Genomic DNA, 21,553 nt, shown 5'->3' with positions numbered 1-21,553 from the left:
AGTAGTATAAGTGATTCGGAATATTAATTTCAACATCGGTTTATGCGTTTGTAGGGTCTTAGCTAGTCGAATAAGCCACAGTGTGCACCCTTCATACCTTGCTATCTGCATGCATGCCAGTCCCGGGTAAAACGCGAAGACGCAAGTAATCGTCTCGTCTATACACAGTAGATCCTTGACGGCCAAAAGCGAATCCCTCAAAATGACGGTCAAGCGCTTACTATCGTCCTAGCCTCAAAAAAGGAGGTTTCGATACTATCTCTGGAAATCTCAGAATCCACGAAATCCTCAAGGTCGACGATCTAAATTACCGTGTTCCGACCTGCGATGTATACCCACCAATCACCAACCCCCAAATTCTCCGTAAAGTAACGGCCACCGGAGGACCAACCACTCGCCTAGATAGGCGAATTTTGATGAATAAGACCCTCGACTCGAGTTTTGGGCCCCGCTCCAGATCCCAAGCCGGATCCAGGTTTTGGGCCCTTCCGGTTATGGATAGTATAGTTGGCCTTGACGAAGTTTTTTCCTGTTTTGTTTTGTTACGGGCTACGTATGTAAGTACGTTGTACAGCAAATACTTCATAGCTGGTAATGGGTTAAGCCTATCTACGTCCGCTCGTGTGTTTGGTTCGGGTTGAGTATACTAACGAGTGAAGGGGGTATACAAATGGCCTTTTGTTGACGGAGGCTTCGTGAATAAATGTACGTGGGTTTTGGAGATCTTTGGACGATGTAGCCAGAGGCTTTGCATTTGACCCCTCCTCATGTGTACGGCATGATCGTGCGAAGCGCTCGCACAGGCATAGTGCATGATTCCCGTTATTGAAGAACTCCTCTTGAACAAATGATAATTTTATAGGAATTTAGAGTTTTTGATAACGGAATTACCAGTCGGAGATTTTTTGCGGAAAGCCTTTCGGGCGGGTTGAGATTCAGGCCAGAGTCAAATCCGAACTTTGAATTACAATTATTAAGATTCCCTAGCTTTTTTGATATGATATCGTCTGGATGGCTTGTTGGTAAAAAGTACGTGATAATTGGTGTGGCGGATTTGGCGAAGGAGGCGGTCACCATACGTGGTAAAGCTAACCCCGACGGGAATATTCCTGTCGACCGTTTGCCCTTTGCCAGGATTCTGGGAGCAAGCAATTACTAAGTATCTCTGATCGAAAGGTGGGTATATCCGTTGAAATCCTTTTTCGGGGACCCTAAATGTTCAAATTTAGAAAAGACGGATATTCGTGCAGCTCGCCTTTTCTGGCATGCATATCGAAATGTTTGTTATCCCCGCTTTGCGGACTGGATGGGTATGTCGACATTTCTTGGAAACAATATTCAATAGCCCATTTCCCAGCTGGTTGTTAAAAAAAAAAGAAAGAAAGAAAGAAAGGGTTAGAAATCCGAATCCATGAGGTCGGATTGCTAGCTAAACAGTTATGTTTTTTTTGAGCGCTAAGACCTCTTGTTTTGTGTCGCTCTAAGAATCAGAAGGCGAATGGGAGCTAAAGCTGGCAACGAGTAGGGGAGGGTTGACGTCTGTGCTACATACGGAGGCCGTGGCATGTGCCCATGGTCTGCATGAAGTGCCGAAACCATGTATGTACTGTCATTGGGAATATATTAAATACATATATTATATTATAGTTATCCGTGAATGGGAGAGCACTCTCTCCATATTGACTCCGGTTGGATCCTAGATCAGTAGCTACCTAGAGTATGCAACCCCAATGATAAGAACTAACAGCTGTAAATATTGTCTGAACTCGTACAATAAACCGGGGTTCCATATGGCGTGGGCGTCTTTAAAATTTCGGAATCTAAATTCACGCACCTCTGCTTGCCGAAGTTTTTTTCCTGTTGGTACTTTAGTAGCCAACAACCCAGCGAATGATGGTCGGGTAATGGCTGTCGAGGGCATAGGCTGCACTATCCGGACCAGGGTGCCCAAACAGCTAGAAAACGTGGCAATTAATAGGCCTCACCCACAATATCCTGAAACCAGTGGCGATTGGATCCGACAGTGTCGAATTCTGCCTGAAGAACACGCACGTGTGAGATATATTCTGTCTGTCTGTATGGAGTATCATTTTTTTGAAGATGGAGTCAAAGGAACGTCCGAAACCCTTAATCCCATGTGCTTTCGAGGATGGCTGATTGCTTTAATTCGGATTCCTGAACAATCGAGCCAATCAATTGCAAGTTAGCTTCAGCTAAGAAGCCCCTTTGCTTGCCATCCCATCCCATATCCATTTCTATATCCATATCCATACCTATTGCATCGACCGAGCTAAGCTAGGTAAGTTGGCTAACAAGCATCGCTGGTCTAAAACACCACTTGTCCTTGCAGGATATGGTACACAGTAAGTACTTACATGTATGTGTGCGCATCCATACATACTCCCGGACCTAGTTCCCAGTCCATAAGTCAATCGTATGTATGGACAGGAAGAAGCCCTTGTTGGGGGAGAATGTGCGTGTGAATACTTACCTCGAACTTGGAAATATTCCTTTTTCTCAAGGAAACATTTATGAGATCGTAGCCAATTAGACGGGTAGCCGAACCAGAGCCAGAGGGAGCCTCAGTCGCAGCCGAAAAGCAACCACGCTCTTCCCACTCCACCCGCCTCATTTCTCCACCAGCTGGGCTACCACAGAGCAAAAGCACTTACTCACATCGGACAAGGCACAAGCACAAGCACAAGCACAAGACAAGCACAAGCTCAAGCAACCTCAGCCAGATGTATCTTGTCCTCGTCCGTCCTACAGCCTAAGACTTGTCGTGAAAGTACCTCAGTCCGGGTCTCCTCCGCCAATCGAGACATCCCCCATCGCTGATCTGCTGCTCCATCGAAATCTCTCCCGCTCGTGTACACCTGCTTGACCAGCTCCAGCGTCTATTTTGGTAGCGTCCCAAGTGTCGACACCACCGCCGCCACTTCTCCCAAAATCTCCTTTGCCCAAAGGAAGTGGTCGAAGACCCTTTATTTTTGCTTCATCTTCGTTTGTTCCTTTTTATTTATTTTTTATTTTTTATTGAAACGGCTGCAAAAGTATCCGGCAAGAACTAGAGGTACCAGGCTGGCGGATCTCCCACCCTGCTCGTTATATCTATCTTTGCTCTTGCAACTTCGTTCTCAAAGCCGACCTCTCCTCCTTCGACGGACCTTTGAGGACCAATAAAGACGTCTAACGGGTAGTCCCAATAACCGGCTCACACTGGCAATTGAAGAGGAAAAATATAAAATAAAAAAGAGAGGGAGAGGAACAGTAGTAGGCTGGTGCCATCGGTCCTCTTTTCAGCCTTTCCCTGTCGCAAATACTCGCTTATCGATTCGGCTTTCCCTTCGTAGATAGCTATACCGAAGCTCCCACTTTTCCTTTTCCATTATATATGCAAGGCCTATTATCCAGCATGAGCAACGACCCCTAAGGACATGAGCAGGCTCCCATGGCCAGCCTTTATACCCTTGGTTGATCGATCATATACCCGTTATCTCGCTCTTCATCGCAGCATTGCTCGACGCTTCTTATCATTATAACCCTACTAGACTAATATCATCTCTCGTCGCCAGACTAATATCATGTAAGGCTAGCCTGGCTTCCTCGACACCGGTGGGGTATCTGTACTAACCTTGTCATTCTCCCCCTTAAAGAAGTTTGTACGCAAGCATCATAACAACATCACGACTCGGGCCTCGACATCCAGCATCATGGCAGCATCCGTGCCGCCGGCTACCAATGCCGGTAATGCCACAAATGGACTGACGAACAACCAGATCCTGGCGTCGACGCCAACAGCATCGGCCGCTCAGACCTCCCAGAACTTCTCGTCCCTCGTATCCCGCGTCTTAAGCACCTCCGGAAAGGAGCCACCATCGCTTGTCGGCTCCTCCACCACCATTGTTGGCGACCATCTCTACGTTTTCGGCGGCCGGATACTATCCAAGAACCGGCCTCAACTCACATCCGATATGTACCTATTAAACCTCCTAACACGGGCCTGGTCTAAAGTTGAGCAATTTGGCGAGATACCGGCTCCGAGGTACTTCCACTCGGTGTGTGCTCTTGGTGACACCAAGTTGGTTTGTTTCGGTGGAATGAGCCCTGCGGGAGGGAACACCGCGGACGGAACGCCACAGCCATCACAGGGCGAAAACGGGCAAAACGAGGTGGTAGTCATGTCCGATATCCATATATTCGATATCCAGACAAAGACATGGTCGTATGTGCCGCAAGCGGAGCCCCCAGAAGGAAGATACGCGCATTGTGCGACTATACTGCCGACTTCAGCCGTTTTTTCCACATTAACGGGAGTAGCGGCAGCTTTTGACAGTGGAGTCATCGACGGGACGGGAGGTGCGGAGATGATCATTGTCGGGGGCCAAGATTCGGCCAATCATTATATCGAAGAGATCAACGTGTTCAACCTACGGAGCCTCAAGTGGACCAGCACGAATTCGTTGGATAGATCGTGTGGTGCGTACCGAAGCGTAGTTACGCCGTTAGGCCCAACTCTGTCACCCGAAGCCATCGGGGCAGGGCGTCCTGAGGCTGATGCTGAGGGAGAGGCTGCACGTGCCGTCACACCTTTGGATACGAATGCTATGCTTGTCTATTCAAACTACAATTTCCTGGACGTCAAGCTGGAGTTACAAATTCGGTATCATGATGGAAAGCTGGTGGAGAAACCGATGAACGGTCTCGTTTCCCCACCCGGTCTACGATTCCCGAACGGCGGCGTTATCGACTCTCACTTTGTCGTATCCGGCACCTATCTCACTTCATCGAAACAAGAGTATGCGTTATGGGCGTTGGATCTGCGAACCCTGACATGGTCGCGGATAGATGCCGGACAGGTTTTCTCACAAGGCAGCTGGAACAGAGGTATTCTATGGAAGAAGCGCAATCGGTTTATTATTCTCGGAAACAAGCAGCGGAGCTTAGTAGAGGACTACAACCACCGACGCATCAATTCTTCGCATCTGTGCATGGTCGAACTTGAAGCTTTCGGTATTTACGAAAACCCGAGAAAGTCGCTGCAATACCCAGGTCCAAAGAACTTTTCGAAACAGGCGCAGGAACTAGGAAGATTGGTATTAGGGTTGAAGGATATGGCGGATATGGAATTCCTGTCGATTGACAATGCCAGCATCCCTGTTAACTCCAGGATCATCGCCAGACGGTGGGGACCGTATTTCATCGAATTGCTGCATGCAGCCACTACACCACACCAGCCAAATAGTGGCGAGAAAGTCGCGAGACCACAGTCTCCAACATTGCTTGAAAGTCCGCCGAGCGCAAATATGCTACCTCCTTTCTCGCGACCGAGGACTCTCTATCTCCCACATACCCACCAGACCCTCCTCACACTTGTCCATTGGTTTTACACGTGTTCGCTGCCACAGGCCAATCATCCACAGTCCAGCCCACAGGTTTTATGCTCTCTGCTGCAAATCGCTCGAGTCTATCGTATTGAAGGGTTGCTTGAGGCTGTTGTGGAGAGGCTGCACCAGGTTCTTGATAGCAGGAACGCAGCTGCGGTTTTCAACGCGGCGGCAATGGCTGCAGGTGGAGGAGCTGCGTTAAGACTAAAGAAGTTGAATTTGCTTGGAGATGTAGACGGGGCCAAATCGAAGAAAGCAAACAATATCGGAGATGTACCGGATGTTAACGGAGACGCGAACCATCACAGTCCCGCCTCAGACGGACCGATCCTAGAGGAAGGCGAATTAGGAGGAGACGACGAAGCATGGGATGGAAGGGGCGGCGTAAGCCCAGTTGTTGGACTTCAGAAGCGTGGACTACGAGGATTGATGGATAGCAGGCGGGTAAGGGAAAGAGGAAGGAGCATGGGTGCGACAGCAATGATGGGTAATTCAGGTGGTTCAGTCAGTAACCAGGGTAGCCAGCAATCTGCAGGACAAGGACAGATTCAAACGCCCGTCAGCGCCACGATAGGGCCTTCGCCCTTGGGTCACGCCCAGTCGAACCTCGGTATAAGCGGGTTCTACGGGGCTGGTTAACATGGGGGAAGCTTGAAAGAGGACATAGAACTCTCATTCGATCATCTAAATACCCTTGGCCGGCCGTTTCTCTTATTCTATTTTCCTCCCTCCAACCCTTTATACATACTTTTTTTTCTTTCTTTGTTTCCGGCTCCTGTTAACGAAGCGTTTCATATCATCATGTATAAAGACATTTTCTTATTTACACCTTCTCCTTCTCCGATTAACTATATCATTTCCTTTTTGATTCGGTATAACCGTTTGCTTTTCAAAGCCCTCAATCCCTTCCTAACCGCTAGTCTCATACTGTTACCGTAACACCTATAGCCCCGGAGTTTTCTTTTCCCTTTTTTTTTTTTCGCCTTTCGATTATTAAGTATACGAGATGCCCACTCCCTTTCTATTACCCTTTTCCGAAAAAATCCCCTTTCACTCGAATATTTCGAACGTTTAGTTTAGTTAGTGCTAGTGCTAGTGCATGCATTCTATTCAAACTGTGGCATTTTCAATTGTGATCGCGATCGCTGTAGCACTTCATCGAATTTGATCATTTTTCTCACTACTCCCTCTTCCCCTTGCACAGCTCGTCACCATGCATGCATGCATAACCTATTGTTTTAACAAGATTATGACAGAAAAATATGATGGGAAAAAGAGGTGTTTTGATTCTTTGGCTGGTGGTTTTCTTTAAAGCTTTCGAGTGGTCCACGTATGTCTGTTACTTTGCCTAACTCCCCTTCCCAATGGCATATCTCTTACCAGAACCTACCGTTGAACGTTTGAACCCCCAATTTGCATCGACCGATCATGTACTTACAGTCGATCACGTACTTATCATCGATCTCTTCTCCATTCTTGGCTCAGATTACCCAATATTAGTTCTTCGAAAGGCCTTTTTATTTCCTACTTTTATATCTCCGGGACGTCCCCCTCGCATTAATTCGAAGCAACATCATACTCAATCTTCACCCAATATATATATACATTTCCTCTGAGAGAGAGGGGTATAAAGAAAGAAAGACGGCAGCCTGAAAAGCTTCGTTTTCGAATCTAGAACGGAAGGGAGAGCTCAGTCCCTTTAAATAGATTTTTGACACCGAGTAGCATGAGCATGATGTGGTGTAGCACTCTCAATATAAAGCCTACCTTACCGATTCTACTAGCCGTTCCCCATAAAATCCCATTTAGAATTAGGACGATGTCATCGACTTCACCATGAACCGTGGAGGGATTCTAGAAACCTTCGAAGCTTCTAGCTCGAAGCCTTGTCTCAATATCTCCGCGTCCTTGCATATCATAAAAAATAAACGATCCTCATATGTAATACGCTGCACAGCAGCTTCAGCACCTCAAAAGAAGTTCACAACGATGGATTCGGCCCTATCACAGCCGCTTTAACAATAAACCACCCCCTTCGTGATGAATATCCCACGCTATATTCATCCCGAGGCCGGCCCCTTGTCTGGGCGGCCATTCGTACTTTTTCGTACACTATACGCACCCTAGCTAGAAACACAACTGTTTTAACTACGTCTGAACACACGAAAAGGACGGTGCTTAGCTTCTTCTTCTCGCGAATTCCGAGAGAGATGGCAGCTCCGGTGCGTGTAGGGGTGAATCCCAGCACCGCCACTCCACACACGGTTAGTCTCAGCAAGCTTTTCCGTACCGCAGGCCGAACAACACGCTACGCTCGTAGGTACCTGGTTGGGGGGATTTCCTTGGCTCGAGTAGCAGACTGGGACCTGGGGTTGACGAAGTGTGTGAAACTCGAAACAATTCGAAACGTTTAACGATCGTGATGCTCCGGCCTGCGGGAACCGGTGTGAACCATGTGGTAGGTGTTCTATGTTAAGCATACTCCGTATAGGTAGTCACACTTGGAGGTTTCGGAGCAAAAAGGTAATTTTTTGCAATTTTGGGGGGGGGCGAATACTTAAGGTTATCGACTCCGGCAGACGAGGTTTTTTGAAGGGTTAGGCCGGACCTTCTTTTCCGTTTTCTTCATCTGTTGTCAGTGATTTTTGATAGTTTTTTTTACCTTTCAATTCAACGATTGAACGACTGGTTCGTGGGTTTTTATTATTAATATTTTATAACGAAGGGTGTATTTTTAAGAGCTGGTAGATCCAGCGAAGATTTTTGGGTACGAATCTTTAGATAAAAAAGAGATTTCATATCTCATAATGGCACCTGTAGCGAAGAAGGTAAGGGGAGAGGTTTCGATTCGAATTCATTTGTATTGTTTTCTAACAAAAATTTGTAAATTGATAGCAAGATATCGAAGCCTGGGTGCAAGCACTCGAACGCTACGATCAAGGCGACTTCAAAGCGTCGATAGAGACATTTGCCCACGCCGGCGAAACCGCAAAAGCATCATTCAACATCGGCATCATTCACGCCACACTTGGGGAGCACGATGAAGCGGTATGTTACACCATCTTGTCCTGCAACGCAAAATATGCAACTTTTCTCATATCAATCTTGGAAAACTTCGTAAAGAACAAGAAGGGCTAATAATCTATTGTAATTTGGTATAGGTATTCGCCTACAAAGCTTCCATAACCCAAGATCCCTACTTTGCAATCGCCCACTTCCAACGCGGTGTCTCCAACTTTCTCCTCGGAAACTTCGCCGAAGCCCTCAAGGACTTCACAAACGCCCTCCGCTTCCTCCGCGAGAACCTATACATAAACTACGGCCAACTGGGTCTCAAATTCTGCCTGTACCGCTGCGAAGTCCTCTTCAACCGCGGGTTATGCTATAAATACCTCGATAGGAAAGATAAAGCCAGCAGGAACTTCGAGTACTCTGCAAGAGAAAAGATGGTAACCGAACGGCATGCCGTTTGTGATGAGGCGGTGGGCAATTGTGGGGATGGGTATACGGTTTTTTCGGTACCTGTTGGTGTGGTGTTTAGACTTACGGAGGGGAAGACCCAAGCGGCTTTTGTACCGCCGCCGGTGGACGCGAAGAAGTCGTCCAGTTCGTCGGCGAATGCTGCTCATGCGAAAGCCAAGTCTGTAGATGAGACGAAGACGCCGCAGAGGGGGCTTACGACGCTAAGCAAGGCGAGACTTCTACCGAAGCGCTCGATTTCGGCGTTGAACAAAGCACGGACTACAGACGAGGCTCCTTCTAGCGGTAATAGCAAACCGGTGCAAAGAGCCGCGACTACAGCAGGAGGACGACCACGCCCTCCACCCCTCACCGAACTGAGCAAGCCATCCCAAAGATCCCTTTCGACCAAAAAGTCCGGTCTTGAGCTTCGAAAACCCGAGGAGCAGCATTCCAGCACAAAGAAATCCCCGCTTCGCTCTGTGACGGCGAAGAAGTCCATTGCAGATGTAATGAACAGCGGCAGCAGTTATCTCCACAACAATAGCAGCAGCGACGAGGGCTCCCCTAACAACAAACCTCAAAAGTCCGCGACGGTACGAAGACCAGGTGATGCCGTCAAACCGTTGAATGTCAAGAAATCGATTGCAGAGTTGAAACCACAGGGTCAAAAGCAAAAGGTTCTCCCACCGACACCGCAGCAGTTGAAGGAGAAACAGTTGCCAACTCTCCCGCCGAGCTTACCAAAGTCTCCGGAGTACTCGCATAAATATAAGACAGAGGAGATGTTGCCGAATATTCAACTACAAAGGGATGGAAGGGATTCGGGAGTGGGTACTGAAGAAGAAGATGGTGATTCGAGTGACGATGATATCCCTGACTACTACGGTAGTGAATGGAGCGGGAGGAGCAGGAGTTCGTGGGCTACAAGCGTAGAAGAGTGTCCTGAAGAAGAGGAAGAGGCGGAGAGGAAAGATAGGATGAGATTGAGGAGAAAGACAGTCGCAGTGGAAGTCGTGAAAAGGATCAAGCTCAAAATACACTTCGAAGACGACCTCATTGCCATGATGATCACACCGGATATCAAGTACAAAGATTTCGCAAGCAGAGTCATGGATAAGCTGAGAATAGACTGGGAGGGGAAGATCCGGTTTAAGGATGAGGATGGACACCGAGTATTGCTTGGTGACCAAGAGGATTTAGATGGGGCAATAGACATTTGCGAGAGAGCTGCACGGGAGACGAAAAACCCGGTGGGAAAAATTGAGGTCTGGGTATCATGAGGCTGATAGCTAGTTGAGCTAGCGAGTCTTATCCCAGGTCCGGTTAGAATGCTCATGGTTCTTTTGTTTTTTTTGGCTAGGATCTATATGTGCCTACGGTTTTTCTACCTGCTTCTTTGATGTTTTGGAATACTTTTATATCTTTCGATTCAACAGCATCTCTGGTTAGCAGAGTGCTATTCTTTTCATTTCAATATACTATTTTTAATTTCCTTAAACTAAATGATCTCCGCTTTGCAAGCTTTGAGATTGTTATATCCTAGATGAAATGGTAGTAAGGTGCATCAATACGAAGCTAGACAGCGGGTAGCTTCGGCTGGATAATTTTGTTAGAGAGAAAGAAAGTAATATATTGGCTGGCTGCCGGCCTAGGGTGCGGTGGTTGATGTCTATATGTGTGTCGCAGTATGCAATGCGGCTCGCTTGGAACAGAATGACCAGCCATGGCTTAGGTGTGGCCCCACTTTCACATCAGCGTCAATCATGGATTCGATATACTTACGACGGCAGCTGAGCAGCTCATCGCAGGAAAGGCAGGTGCTTGTACCAATAGGAGGGAGAGTGGCCTTCGACGTCGCACCAGGGACCGATATAATAAATCTCGGTAACCAGCCGTTACATGGCATGTTACAGCTTAACTTCTTCGGCTGGCAGCTGTACGTAAAAAACTGTTACCGTATGACACCCCAGCCCACCAACTCGAGCTCAACGTCAGCGTTTGAACTCCCATCTATCATATTCCTGTATAGATAGAAAGAGAGAAAAATGAAGCTCCGCAGACGGCATCTCAGGGCTTCTTGGACAGTCGTAGCTCCCGGCTGGCGCGGACGAATGAAAAGCCACTAGCCATGCATGTTTGCTTCTTCGACCGGGTGCTTTCAATCACGCAATCGACAACCATTCAGATTTTGAGCGCGTTATTGCCAAAATGCGTTGAAGGCTGCCCCTCCCCCACTATTTCTGTGAATACCATAGGTTGTTTTCGAAGGTTGTAGACAGCGATGATTAGCAATATTAACTGGGCGTGGGTGATTTTATTAACCTGCAATGGGCAAATATGCGGATGAGGTGGTGTCATGGCGCCCTAGTTGATGTTGACTGCGAGCGCGGAGCTGGTTAGAAAAGAGCTGGTAGACGAGCTATATAAGCTGGACTGCCCCTCCTGCGACTCCTCCTGACTCCCTTCTCTTCTCATCCATCTCGCAAAAGGCCAAATCTGAAGATCAAAGACCAAAAGACTAGCTACTACCCGTTCAACCAAAGGAATAACCAATCAAAACTATATTGAAAATGTCTACCGAAGAAGCTCCAAGACTCCGCCTCGGAAGCATTGCTCCAAACTTCAAGGCCGAGACCACTCAGGTGTGTATTTTGTGACCTCCCTTGGCCTCAGTGTCTTCTGGCTTGAGATCCTGAGAGCTATTCTATCGTACTCCGAGCGAGTGTAGTAAGTGTGTGTGTCTAATTGGTATCCTCTCCAGGGTCCCATTGACTTCCATGAGTTCATTGGCGACAACTGGGTCGTCCTCTTCTCCCACCCAGAGGGTATGCTTCTCCTCCTCACCATCTGCTGGTAATGTAACTCGAAAATCATTAACAGCTCCGTAGACTACACCCCAGTCTGCACCACCGAGTTGGGTGCCTTCGCCAAGTTGGAGCCGGAGTTCACCAAGCGTGGTGTCAAGTTGATCGGTCTCTCTGCCAATACCATCGAATCACACGGTGGATGGATCAAGGATATCGACGAGGTCACTGGCAGCACTCTTACTTTCCCAATCATTGGTGACAAGGAGCGAAAGGTTGCCTTCACCTATGACATGCTTGACTACCAGGATACTACCGTAAGACCACCCTTCTTCTCTCTGAAACACTCCTTCAGCCGTAACCCTTGGATTATCATCTGTTGTTATGTCATTGTATACTTCCCACCTGCTCTGTCGAGCTTCCCAGCTCAGCTTGGCGGCTGCCATCTGCTGCCTTTTGTTGTACCCTTGTCTTTTTTTTTTCGTTTTAGCTTTCTAGCAGCCCGTCTATAGACACTTGACACTTGACACTCGACAAGGTATAAGAAGGAAGAAGAAGAAAAAAAGGCACGCTAACAACGCAAATAGAACGTCGACTCCAAGGGCATTGCTTTCACCATCCGCTCTGTCTTCATTATCGACCCAAAGAAGACCATCCGTCTCATCCTTTCCTACCCAGCCTCTACTGGCCGAAACTCCGCTGAGGTCCTCCGTGTCATCGACAGCTTGCAGACCGGTGACAAGTACAGAGTCACCACTCCAATCAACTGGACTCCCGGTGATGATGTCATCGTCGCTCCACCAGTCAAGACTGAGGATGCCGTCAAGATCTGGCCAGAGATCAAGATTGTCAAGCCATACCTCAGATTCACTCCCTTGGCTTTGGAGAAGACCTCCGCTGGTGGTTTCCAGGCTTAAGCTAGGAATGTGCGACTAAATTAAAAGTTTCACTCCTTTGTCTTCGATCTTATTTTTGGTGTATGGAAGGGATGTCCTTTTTTTTAACCTTTTTTTTTGTGGAGTAATGAGGAAGGAAGATGGATATGGTCTTTTATATCATCCTTCATTCGTGGATACTCTACGGCTTTTGACAACGGGATTTTTGTCATTGCCACTCTCTTGTATGCATCGACATGTGGCATTAGTAGCTAGCTGATTTAAACATGATGAATGCATCTTGATCTCAAGCAAAATACCACCACTCCTTAATTTTGTAAACATCAGCTGCTTCGTGATTAGGCTTCTCGATGAATTGTGGATCTGTCTGTATGACCTCGTGGATTAGTGATATCGATAGTGCAGTGTCTCCTGTTACAGCGAGGCGGCGGCACAGAGCGGGGCTCATCGAACAACGCAAACACGGTAGCCCGCGCCCCGCTTTACAACATGACTTCATATCTCAGCTCCAGCTCGTAACCTCATTCCTATATAATCCTCCCAAGAGCACCACTTACCGAATCCCAAATTCAATTTCCCATCAATTGACGCCTTCGTAATTCAAATTTACCATCCTCGAGTCCTTAGAAAAAGCTCACCTATAAAAGAAAAATATGACAACTCGAAAGAAGCCGAGTATTCTAGACATCGGCTCTGCTGCGGCCAAAGAGTCCGCCTCTCACGGTTCCATCCAAATCTCCGAGGACTCACAGTCTGTAGTTCTATCTCTCGTCTCCGGCGCGTCTGCCAAAGTTCTCTTATACGGCGCCACCGTCGTTTCCTGGAAGATCAAAGACCGTGAACTCCTCTGGCTCTCCGAAGCATCAGCCCTCGACGGTTCAAAGGCCGTCCGTGGCGGTATACCACTCGTATTCCCCGTCTTTGGTCCACCACCAGCCGGAACACCCGTTGAAAAGTTACCCCAGCATGGTTTCGCGAGAACTAGTAAATGGAATCTTCTGGGTCGCGCTGAAGATGAAGAAGGCAGTGTTCGCGTCGACTTTGGACTTTCGTCTGAGAGTCTGGATGAAGAAACTAAGGCTAAGTGGCCTTATGATTTTGGGTTGATTTACTCTGTTACTCTGAGGGAGAGTAGTTTGGAGACAAAGATAGTGGTGCAGAATCCTGGTAGCGGAGCGTTCGATTTTAACGTTTTGTTTCATACTTATTTGCGGATACCGGTATGTTTTACTACCTTATTAATGGAAAAGAAGTATTCAAATCGCTAACGGATTCGTCGATATAGGATGTCTCGACGATCGGCGTCCAAGGTCTCAATAGCCTCACCTACCGCGACAAAACCCTCGGTGGCACCGAACACCAAGAATCATCCGAAGTCATCAAGATCACAAGCCAGACAGACAGAGTATACAAGTCTGCACCAGATGCTATCACAGTTTCGGATGGTGATACGCCATTGTATACGGTTACAAAGGCTGGTTTGGATGATGTTGTATTGTGGAATCCGTACAGTGACGGTGTAGAGAAGATTGGAGATTGGCAACCAAAGGAAGGGTATAAGAATATGGTGTGCGTCGAGGCTGGTAGTGTAGCACAATGGCAGACTTTGGAACCACAGTCGACGTGGGAGGGTGGAGTTACTCACAAGGCTCATCTGTAAGATTTGGGTCTGGGATGTATGGATTGCGGGGGCGTCGTAGCTACCACCAAGTAGGCTATCTACAGGCACACATGTAGATTGAATAGAATGGGATTTCTTCCTGGTGGATTTTGATACATGAATGGTGATAGAGAGAGTGCGGTGTAGCTATAGCCTTGTGTGTGGGCATGAGAAGTGGTGTTGGCAACACGAGCTTTAGAGGTGACTTCGCGCAATAACACTCTTCACCCTCCAACATCCAGACGTTCATCCACCTCCAAAGCCATCTCCAGCTCTGGCTACTCCGTCCATCGACGTCTCCTCTACGCCCTCACATAAAGTCTAGGGCCTCGACCTAAAGGCGGATGACGGATTCATCGTGTTGCCTGCCTGCGTTCCCCTGTTGTGGAATACACACCCCTCTAAGCCACAGCCCATAGCTCCCTCTTCCTCTTCATCTCTTCTCTCCATCAAGCTCCCACGAACATCGAATCGAATCACACAAAAGAACACCCGAATCTATAAACCGAATCGCAAATAACCGACAAAATGAAGGTCAAGATCAAGGAATGGCATGCCGTCGCTACCTGGCGCTGGGATATGCCCGAGGACGAAGTTTGTGGCATCTGTCGCGTCGATTTTGACGGCTGTTGTCCAAACTGCAAGTATCCAGGAGACGACTGTCCTTTGAGTATGTATGCCTAGGTTCCTAGCCATTGGGAATCGGTGCTAACATGGCCCCGGTTTTTAGTCGTCGGAAAATGCCAACATTCCTTCCACTTGGTAAGCTACCCTCCTCGTCAGACCCATCGAGAAATGGCCTGGCTAATACGGATTATAGCATTGCATCCTTTCTTGGATTAACCAAGAATCTGCCAAAGGATTGTGCCCAATGTGCCGTCAGAAATTCGAGGTAGCCGCTTAGTCCGCTCCTACCACCGTTTTTCCTACGTCGCTTTCTTTCCCTGTTGTTCATATGACCGGAAATGCGGTTCTGTTTTGGAGACCTACACCCACTGCACCGGATCCTACGCCGGAACCGGAGGCTCAAGAGGAAGAGAGCGGTGTAAGGCTTGGTCGGGAGGAAGGGGGTGGTATAAGGCTTGCTGAAGAGGGCGGTCAGACGGCCGATCTTGAGATGGTTGATGGAGAGGGTGATACCCGAGGGCCTGGACCTGGACCCGGACCTGGATTGTTTTGAGCCCTCATAGATACCCCAACGCTCCCCTTGATCGTATTTTTTTGTTCTTTTTTCTTCTTCTTCCCTGGGACCGTGGTTCTCTGTTGGTTTTGCATCCCTTCTTTCTTTATGCTTTCTTTCTATCCTCTTTTCTGATACCCTGCGCATCAATTTCATGCCCTTGCTCGCCTACCTGCTCGCCTAATATCCTTCGTCTCCTAACCACAGGCCGAAGTTCTGAATCCCATCGCGCCGAATCCCATCGCTAACTATTACCACTAACAGAATCCGTCAGTGAAGGGCGAAGAAATGGCTACCGGTGAACTCCCCGAGGAATATCGTGAACGAATTGATGAGCTCAACCGTCGCATTGTTCAATTGTTGCAACAGACGGAGCTTACTCGCTTGGAAAGGATGAGGGCCTTGATTGCAAGGGCTGCTGAACAGCCATCAGAAGAAGGATAATGAACGCTGCTGTGGATTTCTGGGTTTATTCCCATTCTTATGATGATCTCTTTACTACGAACGTTACGATTTTAATGGAGAATTCGTGGGGTGATGGGGTGTTCATTATGGCGCTGAATATGCATTTACTGGCGTTACTTCTCTCTGCTTTCCCTAGCCTCGAGGCTATGCTTTTTTATTCTGCGTCTTGTTTTCAATTACATACGCTTTTATCATGACGTGGCGTTTACGACTTTGAAAAAAGTATTCTTTGTATTAGAGAACCGCTTGTCCTTCGTCTAGACGAACTATACATTATGAAATGATACAACCAAACTAACTCCCAACCTTTCCCCGATCTCTGAAAACATCGATTATAGGTATACAATCCCCTTGTAGAGACCCCCACGCAATCGCAAGACACCCGTGGCCTCTGTATAGGCACCTACACGAAATCCATCCCACCACCCTCGATCCACGCCCCAACCTTCATCAACCCAAACCTCAAACTATCCGTCGAACAAGCATACCCAATCCTCACATACCCCTTAAACTCCCCCTCCTCGACCCCAAAACAGTGCCCTCCCGGCACAAACAAAACCCCGGTATCCCTGATCAAACTCTCACAAAATCTAACATCATCCACCACCTTCCCACTCCTGGGATTCAAAAACTTCACAAACGCCGTCGTCCCACTCACCGGTTTAACATAATTCATATGTTTCGGATACTTTTTGATAAAAGTATCCAAGATCTCCAGGTTTCGCTCACAAAGGTCTATATTCCTCTTCACCAGTGCTCGCCGTACTGTCGGTGAAAGTGCGTATGCGGCTACTGTGTCGTCAAGCTGGGAGACGGAGATTGTGTTATAATCCCTAGCTTGGGCGAGTAATTCTATGATATCGGGGTTATTAGATGCGATCCAACCGATTCTTATACCCGCAAGACTATAAGCTTTCGATAACGATCCCGTTACGATGGTATTTTTATAACCAAGGCTTAAAAACGACGGTGGCGGTGGATCTGGCGATGAATGGAATATCGGAGCGTAGACTTCATCGCTCAATACCGTTATATCGTACTTCTGAGCCAACACCTTGATTTCCATCAAAACATCCAGCGGAAGAATCGCACCGGTCGGATTGTTGGGATTATTCAACACCAAAAGCTTAGTAGCACCCGGTACTATCAATGATTTTAATTCATCGATATCCGCAGTCCAGCTGGTTTCGGTTCGTTGCAGTTTCCAGAGTGAGACCGAGGCGCCTAGGGATGCGGGGACGGTGTGGAGTTGTTGGTAGGTTGGGTGGATGCAGATTACGTGGTGGGAAGGGTTGACGAGGGTATAGAATACTAGGAAGTTTGCGGCGATGGCGCCTGGGGTTATGAGGATTTGGGAGAAGGGGAAGTGGTGGGAGGGAGTGGAGTAGAGGGTTGAGATGTTTGTTAGGAGGGTGGGGGAGCCGCGGATGTGCCCGTAGTCGAGCTTGGAGACGGTATTGTTAACATTGAAAGATTGTGATAAGGGATTTAAAAGGGTGGACGAACTCGTTTTTTGGACAAAGCGAGGATCAGGGGGGTTTCGGAGTGGGAGTGGGTGGTGGAGTTTGAGGTTAGAGATATGAGTTCGGCGAGGGAGACGGAGTCGCAGCAGGTTTCGGCGATGTTGTTGGTGCACTTTGTTTCGTATTTATCCATCCACTGGAATATTATGTTAAACCCTCGAGTTTATATCGATATATACAAGCCGAATGAGGGAAACGTACTTGTTCGACGTTGAAAGGTTTGATGTAAACCATCGTGGCGGTTCTGATATCAAAAGTCTGCGTTGAGAGTGTGGTATTTTCGTCGCACTAGCCGAGGACCTGCGCGGGACTGAGAGCGGAAGCTCGAAACGAGGGAAACCGAATATTTATTAGATTCAAAGACTTCTCACTAGTTCCAAGGAGGGTTGATTGGTTGGTGATCTAGGATCCTCGAGTTCCCGTGGTTGAGGAGTTTATATAGTAGAGAACCCGAGCTACAAAGTTTGCGGTTCTCGTAATGAAAACAGGGGTAGCTTAGCTTCGAAGTGGAGCTATGAGAAATGTGAGGTGTGAAGGATCTATTGCATGTGCATTGGGCGATTTTACGTAACCGGGGTCGCTCACGCGCTGGGTTCCGTCAAGCGATACGGATACCGCAGTATACGGTCTGTGGCATTTAGAAATCCACGATATCTAAGTAGCTGAACTGGTGGGATCGAGGGTTATGTACATGTGCCCAGCTCGAATATCCGAAGAGAGTCAATTGGTCGTTGTCAAGACTATTGGCGCCGAGTGACCAGAGGAATCGACCAGAAGATGGAACATAAGCCCGATCTGCGGTTTTCGCGGGGCCACCTTCCCAGCGCTTAACCACATCTACACTAACAACTTGACCATACTTTGGAGAGCAAAGGTTTAAATCCATTTGTATCCAAGTGCTCGTATTATCCCCGTAGAATCCGGTAGAAATCCAGTATTGCCCACTGCTGTCGATGTCACCAAATTGGGCATCGACAAATGTCATACTTGAGGTGACCTTTTTGACACTCCCGTCACCGGCTATTCTCAGCATGCTCGAAGACGATGGTTCGATTGAGTAAAGCTTGTGTTCGAGAGTGCTATACGCAAGAGCACCGGGGTAAGCCATTGCTTCGGATAACGCTACACGGGTAATAGGCTCCCCGTGAGCCGAGGTCGAGGGTGAAAACATCAGTTTCGTTCACAACGAACCCGTGCCCGGGGCAACCAAAGGATTCGTTGATGGCACCCTGAGTGGGGACAGGGACACCCGTTGTGGTGGTAGTTTTGAATCTGCGTCGTCGTGGTAGTTTGAATTCGTGTATGGTAGTTGTGATGGTTTTGGTCTTGGTAGTTGTGGAAACTTTTGTCTTCGTCTTTATAGAAGTTTTTGTTTGCGTAGAGACTTTCGTACTAGTAGAAATAACTGTTATTGTGACCGCAGTGTCATCTCTTCGACATGAGTTCGTGGAGTTGGCTGGGGCGGTTACGGTTTTGAAACCTGAGTTTTGGCTTGTTATCTGGAGGCATAGTTCCAGTGCGATCCCTGATAATAGATACTTGCGGGTCCGAGCTGCAGATCCGCAGGTTCATTTCCACAGAAACACTACACGCCATCAACAGCAGCGAAGGTAAAGTCCTTTGCGAAACAGCTATTTTGACATTGTGATTCTGTCATCGTATCGCTGCGTTCGACGTTTTGGAATATTTGCCTGCAATCTCTATTATAGTAGCCGACGAAGCGTGGTAGGCCGCATCTACAAGTGGTACTCTCTCTTTTTTCAAGTGTGAGCCGTTCGTGTTAGCGTGAGACTAGGTCAACTGAAGTCTGAACTGCGTGTGCTGATATATCATACACTACGCACAACTATAGAAAAAACTAGAGGGTTTGAGTATAGCTAGAAGCGTTTGTATTGAAAATGGGCTTGAGGGGCTATCTGTCACTTCCCTCATAGTATCATTCGGGATCGAAAATATTCGCAATCTGGCAATTAGATCATGTGGCCAGAGACTTGGAAATATTCCAGGAATTCTCGTTATAACGCTAACTGAAAATTTTAGATAACTTTAGGATACATAGCTACCTCTATGAAGCTCTAGTTACGAGACTAGAATATGGGCTAGGTTTGGGTATTATGTAACTATAGTGTTGTTTTACCTAAATCCAACAAGTGTAGGTGGTTGCAATGGTATTGGTAACACAATACTCTTATGAAATTTGGATCCGAGGATATTAATTTCTTGCAATTTTGGGGATTTAGTATTCTCCAATGTTGTTCGCATTTCGTACCACGACTAGTCGACTACTTTGTTGAATTCACTACCTAGCGTGCTCTAGAGCTAGTTCGGCGCCGATGCTCGTTTATATACGATTTTTCCCCAAGCACTTAGATCACAGTATCTATACAAATCAGCCACCCTTGGGAGGATTGTGGTGTCAACAGCTTCAGGCTAGTCTATGTGAAGGTGCCTAGCTATGCTGGAATTCATGTTGTATTTCCAACATCGAACTAGTATTCCTCCTAAAGGACAATATATATCTATGGAGGTGTATACTACAAGGTTTTGGGTGAAAATCTACATGTGGCTCATATTCGGTTTTACAATAATATTAAACAGATTTCGAAAGATTTCAGTTTTCTTTTATGTATTTTTCATAGTTCAAAGACTGAGAATTCTAAAAAGAAGCATTAACCGTTGTTACATGCAAATAACGAGACATGAAAAAGCCGGCCTGCTTTTATTGTAAATTCGAAAATTCGCGGAAAGACTTTGTACTTCAAACACAGAATACTCCGACATAGATCCTATACTACTTAGATCAAATTAACTAACTACGTAACTGATATTCGAAAAAACGAACACCTAGAATCCCAACTATAGCTATGAGGGAGGTAATTCTGGTTGACCAGGGAACCCGAAGGTGTTAAAGCTGCAGTATGCTCCATTCGATGAGATTCCACGCACGTTTTCGCTCGGAATTCGAGCTGACAAGATAGGCAGACCCTTATATTTTGCAAGTATATTGTGTACACGGAAGTCGCCATCTCTGGTCATACAAAATAAAAATCTATCATAATTTCCAAAACAGGTGTGTTCTCATAGCTTCGAAGAACATCCCAAGTACTGTCGCTCATATCAAATCAATACAGGACCTCGCGCCTGGCGCCGCCGCCTACATATGACCCAAACGAAAAAAGGTAGTTGGCAACTCCTGGAATAGAAGCCCAATCCGCGATTCTGGATTTTTTGTCTGGAGACTTAAAGTTGCCGGTTTTTAAGATTCTACCATAACTCGTAGAGTAAAGGTTTAGATTAATCTGTGCGAAATTACCTGCGTCATTGCTTGCCCCACCAGTGGTCGCACTTGCGATCCCATCGGAAATCCAGAATTGGCCGTGGACATCGATATCCCCAAGTTTAGAACCAGCGAGGCCCAACCACTGTACAACTTTCGTGACAGTCCCATCGGCTGCTATTTTCGGTATATTAAGGTTGGTATTGTCCACTACATATACGCAGTGATCAATCGTGTCATACCCGATAGCACCTAGTTCGCCTATAGATACATTATGCTGTGGCTTCAAGGGTATTGTGATGCTTCGTAATCTGTTTTCTTTGTCTGTGCCGGTAAAATTTAAGGCGATAAGCTCGTTGTTCCCGATAACGAACGAGTAAGGAGGGCAACTAAAGGATTAATTATGAGTAGGAGGCGAAGATTGAGTAGGACATAAGGATTTGGTAGGAACCGAAGATTGAGTAGGAGTGACTATGGCATCCGTGGTGGTATCCGATTGCGGAGTCGTCGGTAGGCTAGCTAACGGTAGAGCTGACGGTGAAGCGGATGGTAGAGTGTGAGTAACCACTTCAAGGCCCCATGTTGATTCTTGAATCGCGGCAAAAGCACCAATCCGAAGAAAATATATAGCCAACTCCAAGGCATATAGGAGGCGAGAGATGGAAATCGTCCCGCCCTTTGAGCGAATGGACAACATCATGGTATGAGTTTTGGTTTTCTCGACATATATTTGTGCGACTGTGCGCGAGCTACTGTGATAACCGTGTTCTTATATTGACAATAATATAGAATCGATATTTTTGAGGATATGTACCAGCCGGTCTGGGTTGGAAATTATAGAATTGATGAGGTTAAGAAGAATATTGTAGAGAATTGGGATATATTGATGAATTGAAAAT

The 21,553-nt window shown here is 47.1% G+C and overlaps 8 protein-coding genes across 8 annotated transcripts; 5 read left to right on the top strand and 3 right to left on the bottom strand.

Annotated features, from left to right (window-relative positions):
• Positions 1-2,127: 2,127 nt before the first annotated feature.
• Positions 2,128-2,632, bottom strand: DFL_002561 (uncharacterized protein; the record flags this gene model as incomplete). The annotated part of the gene is made up of 3 exons (XM_067631366.1): positions 2,128-2,255; positions 2,379-2,409; positions 2,492-2,632. The coding sequence occupies 3 exons, from the start codon at positions 2,630-2,632 to the stop codon at positions 2,128-2,130; spliced, it is 300 nt and encodes a 99-aa protein (XP_067493918.1).
• Positions 2,633-3,713: 1,081 nt separating this feature from the next.
• DFL_002560 (uncharacterized protein) lies at positions 3,714-6,026 on the top strand (the record flags this gene model as incomplete). The annotated part of the gene is made up of 1 exon (XM_067631365.1): positions 3,714-6,026. One exon carries the CDS (start codon positions 3,714-3,716, stop codon positions 6,024-6,026), a length of 2,313 nt encoding a protein of 770 aa, XP_067493917.1.
• A 2,168-nt stretch (positions 6,027-8,194) lies between these two features.
• DFL_002559 (uncharacterized protein) lies at positions 8,195-10,129 on the top strand (the record flags this gene model as incomplete). The annotated part of the gene is made up of 3 exons (XM_067631363.1): positions 8,195-8,215; positions 8,283-8,435; positions 8,549-10,129. The coding sequence occupies 3 exons, from the start codon at positions 8,195-8,197 to the stop codon at positions 10,127-10,129; spliced, it is 1,755 nt and encodes a 584-aa protein (XP_067493916.1).
• A 1,290-nt stretch (positions 10,130-11,419) lies between these two features.
• DFL_002558 (uncharacterized protein) lies at positions 11,420-12,570 on the top strand (the record flags this gene model as incomplete). Its single annotated transcript, XM_067631362.1, has 4 exons — positions 11,420-11,491; positions 11,611-11,674; positions 11,738-11,970; positions 12,241-12,570. 4 exons carry the CDS (start codon positions 11,420-11,422, stop codon positions 12,568-12,570), a joined length of 699 nt encoding a protein of 232 aa, XP_067493915.1.
• Positions 12,571-13,202: 632 nt separating this feature from the next.
• On the top strand, positions 13,203-14,209 carry DFL_002557 (uncharacterized protein; the record flags this gene model as incomplete). The annotated part of the gene is made up of 2 exons (XM_067631361.1): positions 13,203-13,769; positions 13,835-14,209. 2 exons carry the CDS (start codon positions 13,203-13,205, stop codon positions 14,207-14,209), a joined length of 942 nt encoding a protein of 313 aa, XP_067493914.1.
• A 528-nt stretch (positions 14,210-14,737) lies between these two features.
• DFL_002556 (uncharacterized protein) lies at positions 14,738-15,833 on the top strand (the record flags this gene model as incomplete). The annotated part of the gene is made up of 4 exons (XM_067631360.1): positions 14,738-14,879; positions 14,940-14,971; positions 15,030-15,101; positions 15,654-15,833. The coding sequence occupies 4 exons, from the start codon at positions 14,738-14,740 to the stop codon at positions 15,831-15,833; spliced, it is 426 nt and encodes a 141-aa protein (XP_067493913.1).
• Positions 15,834-16,257: 424 nt separating this feature from the next.
• Positions 16,258-17,611, bottom strand: DFL_002555 (uncharacterized protein; the record flags this gene model as incomplete). Its single annotated transcript, XM_067631359.1, has 3 exons — positions 16,258-17,298; positions 17,361-17,513; positions 17,579-17,611. The coding sequence occupies 3 exons, from the start codon at positions 17,609-17,611 to the stop codon at positions 16,258-16,260; spliced, it is 1,227 nt and encodes a 408-aa protein (XP_067493912.1).
• A 403-nt stretch (positions 17,612-18,014) lies between these two features.
• Positions 18,015-18,548, bottom strand: DFL_002554 (uncharacterized protein; the record flags this gene model as incomplete). Its single annotated transcript, XM_067631358.1, has 1 exon — positions 18,015-18,548. The coding sequence occupies one exon, from the start codon at positions 18,546-18,548 to the stop codon at positions 18,015-18,017; it is 534 nt and encodes a 177-aa protein (XP_067493911.1).
• Between the last annotated feature and the right edge of the window lie 3,005 nt (positions 18,549-21,553).

The sequence above is a fragment of the Arthrobotrys flagrans genome, assembly GCF_004000055.1.
Source record: "Arthrobotrys flagrans strain CBS H-5679 chromosome Unknown unitig_3, whole genome shotgun sequence".
NCBI classification, from domain to species: domain Eukaryota; kingdom Fungi; phylum Ascomycota; class Orbiliomycetes; order Orbiliales; family Orbiliaceae; genus Arthrobotrys; species Arthrobotrys flagrans.
Note: the sequence above shows the minus strand (reverse complement) of the source record. Positions and strands in the feature narration are given on the sequence as shown.